We start from the raw sequence: 16,154 nt of genomic DNA on the forward strand, positions 1-16,154 counted from the left end.
ATACAGTTGCAACTATGTTCCTTTTTTCCATTGTGCCCGGTGTTCAAAATAAAGAAATTATTTCTTTGTCATAGGACTATTTCAGGGCAATGAATTTTGCAGTATGGCCCAATATATTTAAGGTGATGATAAGTACATTTTTTTTCAGAGGGTCAAGACATTGTGATTGAGGCTGAAAATCCCTTAAAACTGATAGGCTATTCCAGCAGCATGATCACTTGTAGAAACACTGCAGGGGGTGAGCAAGACAATCTGAAGTGGTATGGGGCCAACAAAAATGAAGTTCAGAGTTATTATTCCAATGCTTTGTAAGTATATCTCTCAAAGTTTATTGATATTTAAACACTACTCCATCCATCAAAAGGAGTTTTAAGGTCATGGAAATATACATGTACATTTTTCTTTATTTCTATTTTGTCCATTATAGTATTTTCTTTTTATGCAGTTAGTGTACATGCTTTTTGCTTTATGTAATGTAACCAAAACAATTATGTATCCGGAAGCTTTGTGAAATCACTACCTATGGGAAATCAAATATTGAGAGTACTAAAAGCTTGGCCATATTGATGTACATGTGCCACTTTTTAGCTCACCTGAAAGATTCAAGTGAGTTTTTCTGATCACCTGGGCCACAATTAAAAATATTTCAGTTTGTCCAAACCCGACCCATGATGACTGGATGTGGGTAGGTAGGTAGGCAAATTCTTTTTTTTTTTTTTTCAGAATTTGCATGAAGATATTGAAACACTGAGTATATCTTTTTCACCATCATACCTTTGTAGAGACAATCAAAAGCCATGAATTTAAGACCTGTATATACATGTATTAGTCTATTATACTGAATTAAATCATCCAAATTGTACCTGTTCACAGTGAAAGTAGTGAACTTTAGCTTGTTGTCAAATTCCTGGACCACCTCTATCGACTCACTCATGTCGGGCTCAAATGTTTGAAGTCCACTTTTGTCTGATACATTTACCACGACTTCGTCCGTTTTCCGCATGCCGATCTCATCAGGATCGGCAACCTCGTCAAACACATCATTCCTATTCTCTTTTGAGAAGTGGACAGGCATAGCCTACATCCACTTCTCTTCGCAAGCCTTCATATTTTGATTCTGGAAAATGTGTAAATGTCTGAACCAAAGACGGTTTACGCTTCGACCCATGTTTCGACTCCAGTTCCCCTGAATTTTCGTAACAGACCTACTATTTCTACATTTTAAACATTATTGAATCCGTATATCATATAAAGATCAACACTAACCTGCTGTCAAATATATAGGAAAAATGTTACAAAATCTTCTCAAGATCCACTACACCAGAAATGCCAATATTTATACAAAAGCTTGTATATATAGTAAAAATCCAAGGCGGGGCTTAAATTTTAACAAAAATATATAGGAAAAATGTTTTAAAATCTTCTTATCAAGAACTAAAATTTAACTGTTTGAGATATAACTATGCATGCATGCATTTTGGAAAATGTAAATTCTAAATTGTTAAAATCCTGACCTCCTGGACTAATACTGGGGCAACAATAGGGGTTCAAAGTTTAACTGAAATATATAGGGAAATGTTTAAGAATCTTCTCAAGAACTACATTGCAACAGTTTGTAAGATTACTATGCAAGCATATTTGGCTATTGTAGATTCTAACTTGGTAAAATCATGACCCCTGCACTAATATTGGGCCCAAAGAGGGGTTCAAAGTTTAAGGTGGAATAACACACCTGGAAAAAGTCACTCAAATTAACAGAAGTTTTTTTGATAATGAAAGATATAATAATAAGTAAACTGTACAAATGTCAAATAAGCGAAAAATTTGCAGTTTGGGGATAAAAAATGAATATCTAAAATAATTATTCCAGTAAGTAACAACAAAAGCTCCTGCGGGATTCAAACTCGGGATGTACGGATCAGAAGTCCGACACTTTATCCACTGGGCTATGGAGTAAGTTATATGCTTTAGTCCATAAAATCCTTTTTATAAAACGAAATGTCGTTTCGATCAGCGGTCAGCCATTTTGTGATGATGTGTTATTCCACCTTAAATAGAAATGTAAAGGGAAAAAATTTAAAATCTTCTCAAGTACTAAAGTGTTACAATTTGAAAGGATCCTTAGAAAGTGTAGATTCTAAATTAATAAGCTGTGACCACAGGACTAGCTCTGGGTACTAGCAAAGGAGGTGTTCCAAATTTAACAAAGAAGTTTATAAAGAAAAACATTTGAAAATCATCTTCTCTAGAACTACAATGCTACAATTTGTGAGATTACTATGTATGCATCCTTGGATAATGTAGATTCCTTTTTTTAAATGGTGACCTCAGACTAATACTGGGGCTGCAAGAGGGGTTCAAAGTTTAACATAAAAGTATATGGGAAAATATATAAAAATATTTACTTGAGAACTAAAATGCTTCAATTTGTCTGATTACTAAAGCATGGATCCTCAAATAGTGTTGATTCTTAATTGTTAAAGCCGACCATAAACCCTGGACCAATACTGGGGCCCAAGAAAGGGATTCAAAATTTAAAATAGAAATAGCATATGCTGTGAAATAGAATATTACAAGAAACTGTTGCCCAGGTGAGCGATGTGGCCCATGACATGATAAAAGTCAATATTTGATGTGAAGACAAAAGAAGTTAATTGGTTTGTGCATGATCCAATCTTAATTATTCATGAATGATATATATGTTCCTTTTTGATGTTGGTAATCCAGTACTGTGGAATCATTTAATTTCGTGGGGGCCAATTTTCGTGGATTGTGGGATTTTTGCCTATTCGTGGGGACGGAATTTCGTGGATGCGTCAGTTTTCAGTTTTAGAAAGAAAACTAAATCTTTTATAATTAGTTTTTGTGGAGGATGTTAATTCGTGGGTGAGAGGTACCAACGAATACCACGAAAATTGAGCCACCTCGAATTCTAATGATTCCACAGTATGTGTTTAGCCATATAACATTGGATTTGTCTCAAGAAAAAAATCTTTCTCATGTAAATGCACATTAATTTGTTTTTCAGAATTTATTCAACTAGTTTCGAAACCAATTCTCTGTCATTGGTATTCACAAATATCTCGGAAAATGATGCAGGAGAATATACTTGTAATGGAACAGTTAATGGAACTCCACAAAGTGCCACTGTCATGGTGATGGTGAATATGCCTCTGATCGTGACAGATGAAATGGCACCTCCTATTCAGAAAGTTCAGGAGGGCAAGAATGGTTTCATCAAATGCACCGGTCCAGGGGGGTTTATTGTATCTTGGATTAGGAATGGAAACCAAATTTTACAAGGTATGCAACTGAAACAGACAATTAATATTTGAAAGTGGATAAAATTGTCATATTTTGTGAAACGGAAAATAAGTGTTACCATTTTGCTATATTTACATTCTACTGTGTTTTTCCATTAAATTCCGTGATGTTTAAATGCCTCTAAATGCAACAAGTAGTCAAAGGTCAAATTGACGAGTTTTATTATGACGTCACAAACGTTGAACGCTGTAAATTGCAACGTCACAAGCGAAAATCAAAGTTCACGCTTGTGGCTGTTACTGTGGCTCTTCCATTAATGTTAACTTACCCTTAGGATAAGATCGGAATTTTAAGGTATAATTCACATTTGCAGACAAGGCAAGAAGTTAAAAAATGTAAATATAAGCATTAAATCATGATTTTTTTGAAGTATACACTCTCATAACTGCCGCGGTGTGTGCATACAAATTTTCATAACGCGCTAACGCGCGTTACTCAATTTGTATGCACACACCGTGGCAGTTATGAGAGTGTATACTTCAAAAAATCATGATTCAATGCTATAGTGAAGCATGTCTATGGTAAGAAGAATTTAAATTGTAAAATTTATGGCCTTACCACCCCAGGGGCGTCATAGACAGGGCCATTTATCCGTCATATAATAATATAAAAAGAAAGCCAAATTTTTCAAAAATTTTCTATACTTCCATACATGTGGGGAAAAAGTAAATTCATGGTTATATTGTCCATTAAGCCCTCTACCAATATTGTGAAATTTATGGCCCCTGGGTCCTGGTTCAACCCATAGGGTTGGCCAATATGGCCATGGTATAGTAAAAACCAATTTAATATGAAATATTAGAAAATCTTCTTCTCAGTTACTCTGGTATGGATTTTAGAAGAACTAAATGCTAAATTCTGACAACCACTGAGGCCTTTATCTAAATTTTGAAATTCATGGTCCCCTGGACAGGCTTTCAGGCCCTGAGGGCAGGGCCAATATGGCCATTTGATGAAAATATATTTAATCTTAAAAAAAAAAACTTCTTTACTTCCACATACATATTTGAGAAAAATTAAATGCCTGGTTATAAGGTCAAATGTGAAATTCATGGTTTCTGGGTGAGGGGTTCAGGCTCTAGGTGGGGGCCAATATGGCCACATATTGATTCAATAATATTTTTTCTGTACTATCCAATTGTGGAAGACATACTAATAGTCATGTGATGTTATTTTGTTCATAGTGTCCTGATGTTAAATTTAAATCTACTGTCCTGGTCATGAGGCAGAAGTTGGGGCTTTTTTGGGGGAGGGGAGGGGGGGTCGGGGTGATAAATATGGCCATATATTGAACATGTATTTTTATTTAGGATAATTGCTGTGTTTCTTCCGTTAACAATTTTAACATCTTGAAAACTACAAGGTAAATTGTCACTTGACAATATTGAACCAATATGTTTCTATTTCAGAAAACCTACTTATATATCCTATGCATTGTATACTAAAAGTCTTGTAGAAATAAGCTTTATGCATTTTGTTTGCATTATGAATGAAACTGTGAATATTATGAAAGATTGACTATTAAAGGTCTGCAGATCTTTTATCACTTAAAGTTTGCAAATTTTGTCCCCCGAGGATAAGGTACATATAAGATATTACGGGATACCTACATCTCTTGAACAAACAACCCCCCCCCCCCCCCCCTTTTCATGAATAAATGTTTTTCTTTTTCCAAACATCAAATTATAAAAAGTATGGTAACAGTCAGAGGAGTCACATAAGGACTTAGACTTCGAACATAATGAAGCTTAAAATGCAAACAGAAGACTAACTGACATGTTAATCAAGGGCTATAGTACTCAGGTGACCATCAAGGCCTGTTGGCCTCTTTTTCTCTTTCCAAATAAAAAGTTTTAAGTGAATCAACTACAGTGGTACCTAGCTCTTTTGAACTTGGTTTGATTAAGTAAATACCTTTCCAATCCTTGCTCTTAAGATACATCCAGCACTGGTTTAGCATGGTCTTCTATTTTTAATAAAAAGGGGACTGTTTCATGAACATATTACTTATCTATCTGTGTTCTCTAGACACCAATGGAACTGATGGTAAGTTTTAATATGCTTTGCATGGAGCAATGTTATGGCTTAAGAATTGAAATTTGGTTTCATATCAACAACTGGAGGAGAGAAAAAAATCTTTGTTTTAAATGATGCATAAACTCAAGTTTGTTAATGGTTTTAAATGATGCATCAATTCAAGTTTGTAAACTAAAGTTTTGTTAGTTTGAAAAATGTAATTCTAAAACGTGAATTTTTAAAAAATCAGAAATAGCTTTAAGTGATGTGTTTATAAACATTACAATCCATGGACATTTTAAATTTCATTATGTGATGCATAACTATTTAATTTGAGGGACATTGTCTTGTGACTCATAACAAAATATATGGTTCAAAAGCATGTCATGATGTTTGTTTTGAAAACCTCCCTTTTGAATTATTAGCTCACCTGAGCTGAAAGCTCAAGTTAGCTTTTCTGATCACATTTTGTCTGTCGTCCATCTTTCCCCCTATCCGTCTGTCTGTCTGTAAACTTTTCACATTTTCAACATCTTCTCCAGAACCACTGGGCCAATTTCAACCAAACTTGGCATTAAGCACCCTTAGACAAAGGGGATTAAAGTGAAAAAAAGGATCACACCCTTTTTCAAGGGGAGATAATTGGGAATTATTGAAAAATTTTGAGAAATTTTCAAAAATCATCTTCTCAAGATCCATTTTGCCAGGAAAGCTGAAACTTATGTGGAAGCATCATCAGCTAGAGTTAAGTTAGGAAAATCTTGATCCCTGGGGGTAGGGTGGGGCCACAATGGGAAGTCAAATTTTTGCATAGGAATATATAGAGTAAATCTTTAGAAATCTTCTTAAAAAATCTAATCAGTCAGGAAAGCTAAAACTTGTAGGGAAAGCATCCACAGGTAGGGTAGATTCAAGTTTGTTCAAACCATGATCCCTGGGGTAGGGTGGGTAGGCAATGGTGTGTGTGTGTGGGGGGGGGGGGGGGGGTTGTTGTTAAAGTTTTACATAGGAATATATATAGAAAAAAATCTTTAAAAATCTTCTTCTCAAAAACTTTAAAACTTTTAGACTTTGGCCCCTGGACAAATATTGGGCCTCACAAGGGGTTCAGAATTTGATGTAGTTTATATCCCATATATAAACAATTGTTAAAGATATTGTTGAGCTGTGGTGCTCAATCTTGTTGAGCTGTTGTGCTCAATCTTGTTGAGCTGCGGTGCTCAACATGTGATATGACTATATATCATCCTGTTAGAAAAGGGACTTGATTATAAACATAAAAATATCCAAGGGGAAAAGGGATTTCTATATACTACATTGTCCAGATATTTTGTATTATGACTCCATTAGGCTGATTTCACCATGCCTACTGTTGCTCAGGTGAGTGATTTGGCCCATATGCCTTATGTTCAGTATGAATACATGTGTATATTACCTTTGACAATTGTGTCTATTTGCTTTAAATGAAATTTGTTCTTTGAATATATACATGTAGCTTAATATGTTTTATCTTTGCAAATAACAGATATTTTAATGTCAGTAAAGCATATATCTATGAATTCTGTCCCCTTTTACTTCAAGGTGTTTTACAGGTTCATATCATGTAAAATACAATTTATCATGAATTTAAAGAGTTTGATACCAGTGTCTTGAATGCAAATCATATACTGTTATACCGGTATTTGAAAAAAGAAAACTTTATTGGGGAGATCATCTTGATGTAGTAATATACAGGCTTGGTATATTATGGATTAATTTTGTCAGTCACATTGAAGCATAGAAAAGCTTATATCCCACTATTCATACAATCGTCCCTTGTTCTGTTCAGTAATTGTCTTTATAAAAATAGTGAGGAGACTCTATGGAACAGACGAATGTTGTCTTAAAAATCAAACCAACATTTGTACTCTAAAATAACTTGTAGTTTAAGTTAACTTTCTGTTTTTATTCTATGCTATGTATAGTTCAAAATCAGTTCAAAATTCATCATCCTGTGGTAAGAATATACTTTGATTAAATGGCTATGCATGCACAGCCATTAAGCCTCATTAACCATTGAGCTTTTGTCCCCTTGGTCAGTAATCCTTGTTGATGATTCAACGCAGATCATTAAATCAAGGTTCATTGATTTTTTTGCATTCTTGTTTTCTAGAAATAAACTGACATGTACTTTACTAGTACATACACATGTATTGTCATACTGACTTTGCTCCATCCTTCAGTTCATCTTGCATTGCACAGGGAATAGCATCTTCTTTGGCTCAGTTCTTTTGTTTTGTGCCAGAAGCTTTTGATATCTGTACTACAATGTACCAGTATATAGACATATCAAGATAACTTCTGCATGCATGTCCCATTTATGTTTTATTTTGATTGCCTAATTATGGAGGATGTGAATCTGGAATACAATGTCATGTTATCATATCCCTTGGTATCATTAAGATGTATTTTTGCAGTGAAAACATACATGTATCTAAACAGGAAACCCCCTTTTTATTTTACACAGACAATCTAAATTAAGGCTTATCAGTTGAGAGAGAGAGAGAGAGAGAGAGCAAATAAAATGTGTTCTTTTGTTGACATTTTTTTATCATAAAATTTTGATTTGTTTATTGAGTTAAAGGATAAAAGAACTGTTACTGTAATTATGTTTTTGTGGGAAATCCAATTTGGGGCTCTGTTTGAAGCAAAATTAAAATTCTTGAGTAATTTTCTAGATTCTACTTAGCAGGAATCTTCCTCCTGATTGTGTAAATTTGAAACTCGGTCAATTTTATCATAAGTTAATGCTTTATATACAAATTATCAATGAAGAATATTTTTATAGCACCATAAAATTCTTTAAAACAAAGGTTGGGTTATTTTTTTTTATGCTTAATGCATGAAAAGTACCAGACAACAAAGAAATATTATACCACATAGTTCTCTGAGAGGTTCTTGAAAACAGAGCCATCAAAAATTTGTCTGCAATCTATGAAAACTTTAAAATATATTTGTATTTAAATTTGTGTTTAAACTTTACACACATATACCGGCCGGTAAAAAATATTTTAAATGGTTATTTTTCAATACATGTATATTCAGAGATGGATCATACATGTCTCAATTTGATTGGTCATGTATTTATACTGATAGAGGCTCATGAGCCTTTGAAATATAATTGGTAAGCATCAAGACAAACTTTTGCTTTAATGATTTCTTTACATGGGTGTACATATATATATACCGGGGGTATTCATTTACAAGACGAGCAGATATGTTTTTAAATTTTAGCAGTTGATGAGTTATTATACTACACTATGAAAATGGAGCTTAGATCATGTAATGGAAAATGCTGATTTGCATTCAGAGCAAAATTTATTTTCAAATGTTGACTTGTTGTAGATACCCCAAGGTATGCGCAAGTGCAAAATGGATTGGAAATCACAAACGTCAACGCCAGTTTGGATGAGGGAACATTTATCTGCAATGTGTTCAAACTGGGATCATCTCAATTCAAAAGAATCAACATAAATGTCAGGGTTACAGGTATGCTTAAAAATGAAAGGGTCAATTTTCATTTCATTTTAAACCATTCAGATATCAAGATATTTGCTTTAAAAAATCATTAACTCTTTGTTATAAATTTAAAACTTGATTTATCAATGTTGTATTTTACAGTTCCTCCCAAAATTACCACCCCTCCCAGCGCTGGCCAGGCAGTTGTTGGGGAACAGTACAGATTTGAATGCTTAGCCACTGGAAAGCCACCCCCGGAGTACCTCTGGTTCAAGGTAAACTAATTAATAGGTAAATGGGGAGTCTTCATTTAGATTGCAGTATCTATCTTATTATCTGTGACTTCCCTCTCTCCATACAATTTTGCTGTCTATTTGAATCTGACAAAAATGAGGATATTGGTAATTTTTTCCGGTAAAGCTTTTCTAAAGTATTCAAGGTGTATTAAGTGAATTTCTGAGAAAATTCAGATTGTAGCTTGCAAATCAAATATCTTGGATAGCAAAAATTGATCAATTTTGAATCAGAATTTCATTCGATGTTGAACTTAAAGTAGATCCAGTGTTCTGTGATGTCACACTTTTTTGTAAAACTTTGAATTCTTTAAAAATTGTGCAAGATAGTTTTATTTATTTTATGTGAATATAATCACATGGATGTAATTAGAATTATTGGTAGGTTCAAGATATTTTCGCACTTAATTTCATACTAAATTTCCAAATGTTTATATATTTTATCTATGCAAAGGGGAAATAACTCTTTTTCTGACTTTTCTCTCAGATGTATGTCTAAATGCTATAGTTTTTCTTATTCCAACGATTGATTTTAAAATATTTCTGTAATTTAAGTTTTCTGATAAAGTTGACATTAAAATTAAACAAGAAAAACAAATTTCTGTCAACAAGATTTTACTTTTAACAAAAAAAAAATACATTTTCTTAATGCTTAAATATGCTTTAGTTTATGTTTATCTGGCATCTCAAAAAGTGTGATGACATGTATATTTTTTCTAACAGTTAATGACATTTAAGTCTATTAAGTCGAAATCAGTTCGGTTTTTCAACTTTCCTCAGAGAATTTTACGAGTATGGAGCTACCTTAAGTATTGTTGAAATAATATATATTTTTCACTCTTTGTTTCAGGATGGCAGTACAAATGTATTAGCAGGAGACCGATATGAAATCAACAAGCAGTCAGGCATTCTGATTATAAAGAATGTGATAAAAGACGATGAGGGAGTTTACAAGTGTGATGCTCGAAACGAGGCTGACAGTGTTGTTGAATCAGCTAGTCTCAGTGTCATCAGTAAGAATTTTACTCTATCAATATATAAGAAAGGGGTGTTTAAAGATTTGATTGAATCTTAAGATTCCTTGCTTGCAGTGACATCTCCATGCCCAAATGGCAATTTTAGGAAAAGCAGGTCTTTTCCACAATTATTTATTAGCAAATATCAAATTTTCTTAATTGATCTTATTTTTTATGACTGAGCAAAGCTTGAAAGCCATTTATTGGTGGAGTGACCAGATGTTGACAACAATTTTATGAACCAAATGTGTCAATCTAAATCTATGGATGATTCCACAAACGAAAATATACTGCAGACATTTCAAATGCACATGTTCTGTTTTTTCTTAAACAGATCTATTTGAAACACAATGTGATCAAGCTCAGTTTTGACTATGTGTGTGATCCCTGTTGTTAAAAGAGTATTAGTAGGATATTTTTGGCAAATTGTGAGATAGCAGATTTTCTTTCTTTTTAGTCCATGGCAATAAGAGAAGGCTGTATGATAAAATATTGTATAGAAATGTTAGGCTATATTTTGTGTTAAAGCCCTGATATGTATGCTTTCAGTTCCACCTAAAATACTTGAACATATGAATAAGTCTGGTGAAGAAGGAAACGATGCAGTTTTGATATGTAAGGCCTACGGAGATCCCATTCCCACCATTAAGTGGTTTAAAGGCGATAAAGTTATCCAAGATGCAACAGCTGTAAGAAATTTATAAAAAAGATTTATATCAATATACAGAAACATTTCTGAAAAATTGTTTAAAAAAAAAAAATTAGTCAAATTAATAAAATATATATGGGATAAGTTGAAGTTTGCTTTTTGCTTTTGATAATTATGTGTACCTTGTGATAATTATATAAATATAATTACATTAATTTTACTAGACTCAGGATATAAATGAGAAAACTGTAGTCTCAAGTCTGACGATAACTTCCCTGACAAAGGAAAATGGTGGACAATATACCTGTGAAGCTGCTACCCAGGGTGCTCCAAGTGACAAGAAGAATGTTTATCTTTCTGTTAAATGTGAGACCATTTGAAACTTTCCACAGTTAAAGTCCTTATTTTAAATTGGAAAAAGTCCTACATTGTCTGATTAAGATGGTATGGGACATCTGTTGATATTAATTTGGATTAAAATACATTTTAATTAAAATACTTTCACCAATTTAGAATTTTCAAATATTTGCAAAATTTAATCAAAAAATTTGATTTAAATATTTTTAGAAAAGTAAAAAGTTAAAAATCCTCAGCATGGTTGGAACTCTTGACTGACAGATTCGTAGAGAACCATCTAACCCACTGCGCTACCCTGTTGGGGGACAAATTTAGGAAAGAAACTAATTATAAAATTACACTTGATATTATTGTTTATTTTGATAAATAATGCATCACAACATGGAAGTGTCCCATACCACCTTAAAGTTTTGGCTTTAGAAAGTCAGTTAAAAAAAGGAAAACCTTTTTGAGAAACTATTTTCATTAGAATTTTAAAAAATACGTTTGTTTGTACAGAATAGAGTCATAAGATGATCAACAGTTGACAGGAAATAATTGTTTTTACATGTTTGGCAAAACTACATGTACTTCTCCAGTACTGATGAAATGAATTTCCTGTTGAAAAGATATTAAGAGACTCCTGGTATCTGCATTTCCTTACAGATAAACCTGCATTTGATCCTGATATGGCATCTACTGCTTGGACTTGGAAAAATGCGCCTGGAAATCTGACTTGCTTGGTGCGAGGAGAACCCAGACCTACTGTCGAATGGTATTCCATTCCCAATGAAAATGGAGACAGATCAAAGATTGAAGAAGAGAGCTTTTATTCCATCTCAACCAAATATATAGATGCCAACACAGTTCAAAGCATTTTAAGGGTATTTTACATATATAGTATATCATATCGTTTCTTGTATAGCAGTATTAAGACAATATTTACTCAACACATTTTACTTTTTTTTTTATTTACCATATTAGGTTGTGTATGACTTTACAACACCACTTGGAGACTATCTTTGTAAAGCTACAAATGATTTAGGAAGCACAAACAGAACTATAAGACTTTCAAAAGCTAGTAAGTTTGGAGTTTTTTCTTAATGGGTATAATTTTATTTTCATATGTATTTGGTGCATTTACATATGTCAGTTAATTTTATACATGTATTGCATTTAGTGCAAGTTCATCTAACTGTTAATGTTATACATAACAATAACATTTTAGTTAACTTATGGTGTAGAACATAATTGTCATTGACCTAAAAATACTTAAAGGTGGTTAAATGACATCTTATTATTGGATTCCATTGACCATGTATAATCTTAAAATATTCTTCCTCACTCTTTTCATGTGAATATGAATAGTAATCTTAATGTTCCAATAAATTGGGAAAAAACTAAACAGAAAAGCACAAATATGAAATGTTTTTTCCATTATAGAAGCTTTATTTATAAAGTATCCCTATGCAAACATAATAGTAACACATATTTTAAAAACATGATTATATTTAGATCATAATAATGATATATTAGTTTCCATACTTACCTATTCCTATGATCCAATGAGCAATGAAATGACTTTCCTACCATTTTACATGCACTTACTATTTATATATAAACTATGTTAAGTACGGTAGCATCAAAAACACACAGACCCACCATCACTACAGACAGTTAAAAACACCTAACAAAATTTTTTTTTTTGGGAGGGGGGGGGGGGGATTAAAATATGCATGAAAGAGAATGAAAATATGTAATCCTGGTAATCTGCATTATAATTTCCTTTAAAACAAAATTTCATTTTCTAGCAACACAATTAAGAAATTTATAATGCATATTATTGCTTTATAATGCAGAGGCGGTTAATCGGAGAGGGTAATACTGTATGCAGGGAAATATTCACCCATTTTGTTTTCACCCCTTTTGCCCTCATTGTCATAGGGCGAAAATAACACTTTATACAGTACACGTTCTGTGAAAATGTCTTCTGAAGTTCTGCAATGGTATACCCTGTACATTTTTTGTGGGTTTTTTTTTTTTTTTAGATCCACCATCCCAACCATCAGTAACAGAGGTAATGATTACACCAACCACTGCCGACTTCATCGTCAGGTTTAGTTCTGTTTCCAACGCTCCCCCACCAAAGAGGCTAAAGGTCACTGTAACACCCTTTCAAACCGAGAGGATTCAATACTTCACTGTTGGTATGTGTCATTTGCAGTATTTAATAAATGAAACAAACCCCTTTTGTAATCAAGGAAACTGGTTTTCCAAGAAAAAAGAAAAAAATGTAAGAGTTAAAGTTTACCATACATGCTACTATGCTACTCTATAGCTAAATGATCACTGATGTAGTGGATATTTGGGAGGCTATATTTTTCCATCTTTTATGTGTGGCTTACTATTACAGTGAGCAGACATGTTTGTTGCAATACGTCTTGTTTTAAAAATGTTTTTATTATAGTAGAAAGCCTTTTGTTCACTCTGGATTGTAAATTTCAGGAGTTGTGAATGGCAGACCAAAGGAAGTGACAGTCAACCTAAAAGACCTGACACCCAGCACTAGTTACACGTTTGAATTTACTGGAGAGAGTGATGCTGGAGAAGGACAACCCAAAAGGGAGTCCAGGAATACCCCAGCACCTCGTGAGTATACTGCAGTGCTTGTAATGGAATTGTTGCAATGGGACAAAATATTACAATTAATTTTTTGGCGGATTTTTAATGAAATGTAAAATGAAGTAGATCACAGTTTGTTGGATGGTCCCATTCTTAAAACAACTGAAGTGCGAAATATTCACGTCAGTTTTTGATATAAATTTTTGTGTAATGGCATGCACATGAAGAATCTAACATAAAGCAACCTCAAGAAAGACAGGTGATTTTGTTTTGTTTTCACTATATCTGCTACTTGAGCGAGTTCACTTTTGATCTCTGTCGTACTTTATCACTATGTATAAATGGTATTCTTTTATTTAAAGTGAGACAGGGATCAAAAAGTATCTTGATTAGGTTTATTAGCCCTGGGACACAAAGACTGTACTCTCAATTCATGTGCTTTCAGCATTGTCAATGAGAGGCGTCGTACTGGCATCTGCATTATCCTGAGTGATCTACTTTTAGATGCACATTTTTTATGAAGCAATGATTTTTTTTTTTATTCCTAAATTTATGATTATTTTTACCTTGAAGGAGAGCCATATAAAGTGGTGATTAGGAATTCACTCAAGGATGGCGAATATCCAACGAAGTACCTTTTAGAGTGGGAGACACCAAAGAATGGAGGAGCTGATATCGATCGTATTGAAATTTGCCACAGAAGGGTATGTTTTGGTTGTAATAATCAGGAAAGCGATTTACAACAGAACTTACCACTTACGACCAGCTTGTGCATGAATTATTTTTCCTTTTGACTTTGAAGTAGTGAAAATTTGGTTCATGTGAATTTGATATGCTGTTTTAGGTCTAATTCACAGGAAAAATATGACGCAGAAAAAACCCTGACATATTGCATATAGTATAATAAATTATAATATGTGCTTTAAAATGCACACAATAAAGGCTTCAATTATTTCTCACCACTGGAGGTTAACGTGTACGATAATACAGAGTTTTAAGTCAAATCTTTCGCTTTATCCATTATAGGTACAAGTACTAGCAGACCAGTCCCCGAACAATGAATACCAGTTTAAGGAAACGATCACAGAATTTGTTTGCCAAAACGCCTTGCCAAACCAATCAACATATGAACTTACAAACTTGAACCCAAATACATATTACGAAGTTAGAATCAGGGCTAACAATGTCCATGGATTATCGGAAAGCAGCTTATACATCTTTAAAACCAAAGGGGGTAAGTAGTAACCAGTTTCAGAGTTTGCAGTATACATATTCAGTAATTTTAGGAATTTGATTGCAATTATAATAAGCTCTTGTAACTTTCTTGGTACAAAGAGATGATCTAGCAAGTTTGCTGATGACCTCCGAGGCTGTAAATGTCTTATAATTGTAAAATTCCATACAGTAGAAACCCACAAGACAAATACTGGTGGACTATACTGTGGTTTCATCAATATTCAAGGGTATCAATTTTCGTGGATAAAGTGAAAATCACAGTTTCAAGGATACGTAAATTCGTGGCCAATGACCCTATCAATACAAAGTGTTAATAAAAATTGCTTTTCAATGAACATTTAATTTCGTGGATCAACTAAACAACGAAATCCACGAAAATTGGTATTCAACGAATATTGATGAAACTACAGTATATGATTAAAGGATTGATCATAAATAAGAAAAAAAAATCATCTAGAAGCACCCCAATTTTTCAATAGGTAGACTTGGTTTTATGACATTCATAAACCTGTATTTGTGAGGCATTCTGCCATGAATGGAGGATAGGCTCATAAAATGTGTAACATCGCGCAGCTTTACTTCAGCAGCATATGAATTGGATGTTTGATATTATACATGAAGTCAAATGTAGTTAAGTTCATTTGAAAAAGACCAAGTTTTAAAAGAATGTCAGTGCAGTGAAGAATTTGGCAAGTATTTATTGAACGAAATGTTTAAATTAAGTAATAGAATAATATGCAGGCGATATGAATTTTGATTTTTACCATTTGACAAATCATAGCAACATTGATGCCCCAGCCTCACAGTGGTAAGACATGATTTAAAAAAAACAGTGTGTTCTTCAAATGCAGACTCAAAACTCATCAATGGCAGAAAAAATTTATTCATGCAGCTGCCAATTGAAAGCAAAAGATAACTGTTTATTCAAATCCAACTGTTTTGTAAATGTTGTGATCAGATGTAAATTGATTTAGTCACCGGTAAGTGTCAATTCCATCACATCTGGCAACTAATTTCACAACAATTTATTGATACATTCTTATTAATATGTATTGAATTTTAATTAAGTAATGCCTGAAAACTGGAATTTTTTTGGGGGTGGGGGGAGGGGGCTGATTAGAAAGATCTAATGCACCAATGTACTAATGAGTTGAGAGTTTTGAG

The 16,154-nt window shown here is 33.3% G+C and overlaps 1 protein-coding gene across 8 annotated transcripts in view; it reads left to right on the forward strand.

The window, feature by feature from the left end:
* The window catches only part of LOC105326551 (neural cell adhesion molecule 2), a 37,032-nt gene that overhangs the window by 11,021 nt on the left and 9,857 nt on the right, over window positions 1-16,154 (forward strand). For 4 of the 8 annotated variants that reach the window (XM_011426668.4, XM_011426673.4, XM_011426671.4 and 1 more), the window contains exons 2-16: window positions 149-308; window positions 3,029-3,303; window positions 5,353-5,370; window positions 8,725-8,868; window positions 9,001-9,113; window positions 9,982-10,144; window positions 10,697-10,836; window positions 11,021-11,162; window positions 11,799-12,016; window positions 12,117-12,213; window positions 13,181-13,339; window positions 13,638-13,781; window positions 14,328-14,458; window positions 14,781-14,988; window positions 15,772-15,798. In XM_011426668.4, the coding sequence (XP_011424970.3) occupies window positions 149-308; window positions 3,029-3,303; window positions 5,353-5,370; window positions 8,725-8,868; window positions 9,001-9,113; window positions 9,982-10,144; window positions 10,697-10,836; window positions 11,021-11,162; window positions 11,799-12,016; window positions 12,117-12,213; window positions 13,181-13,339; window positions 13,638-13,781; window positions 14,328-14,458; window positions 14,781-14,988; window positions 15,772-15,798 (2,139 nt within the window). The remainder of the gene's footprint in view (window positions 1-148; window positions 309-3,028; window positions 3,304-5,352; window positions 5,371-8,724; window positions 8,869-9,000; window positions 9,114-9,981; window positions 10,145-10,696; window positions 10,837-11,020; window positions 11,163-11,798; window positions 12,017-12,116; window positions 12,214-13,180; window positions 13,340-13,637; window positions 13,782-14,327; window positions 14,459-14,780; window positions 14,989-15,771; window positions 15,799-16,154) is intronic. The other 4 variants (XM_011426670.4, XM_011426672.4, XM_011426675.4 and 1 more) reach the window with 2 other exon arrangements.

The sequence above is a fragment of the Magallana gigas genome, chromosome 2 (assembly GCF_963853765.1).
Source record: "Magallana gigas chromosome 2, xbMagGiga1.1, whole genome shotgun sequence".
Taxonomy (NCBI): domain Eukaryota; kingdom Metazoa; phylum Mollusca; class Bivalvia; order Ostreida; family Ostreidae; genus Magallana; species Magallana gigas.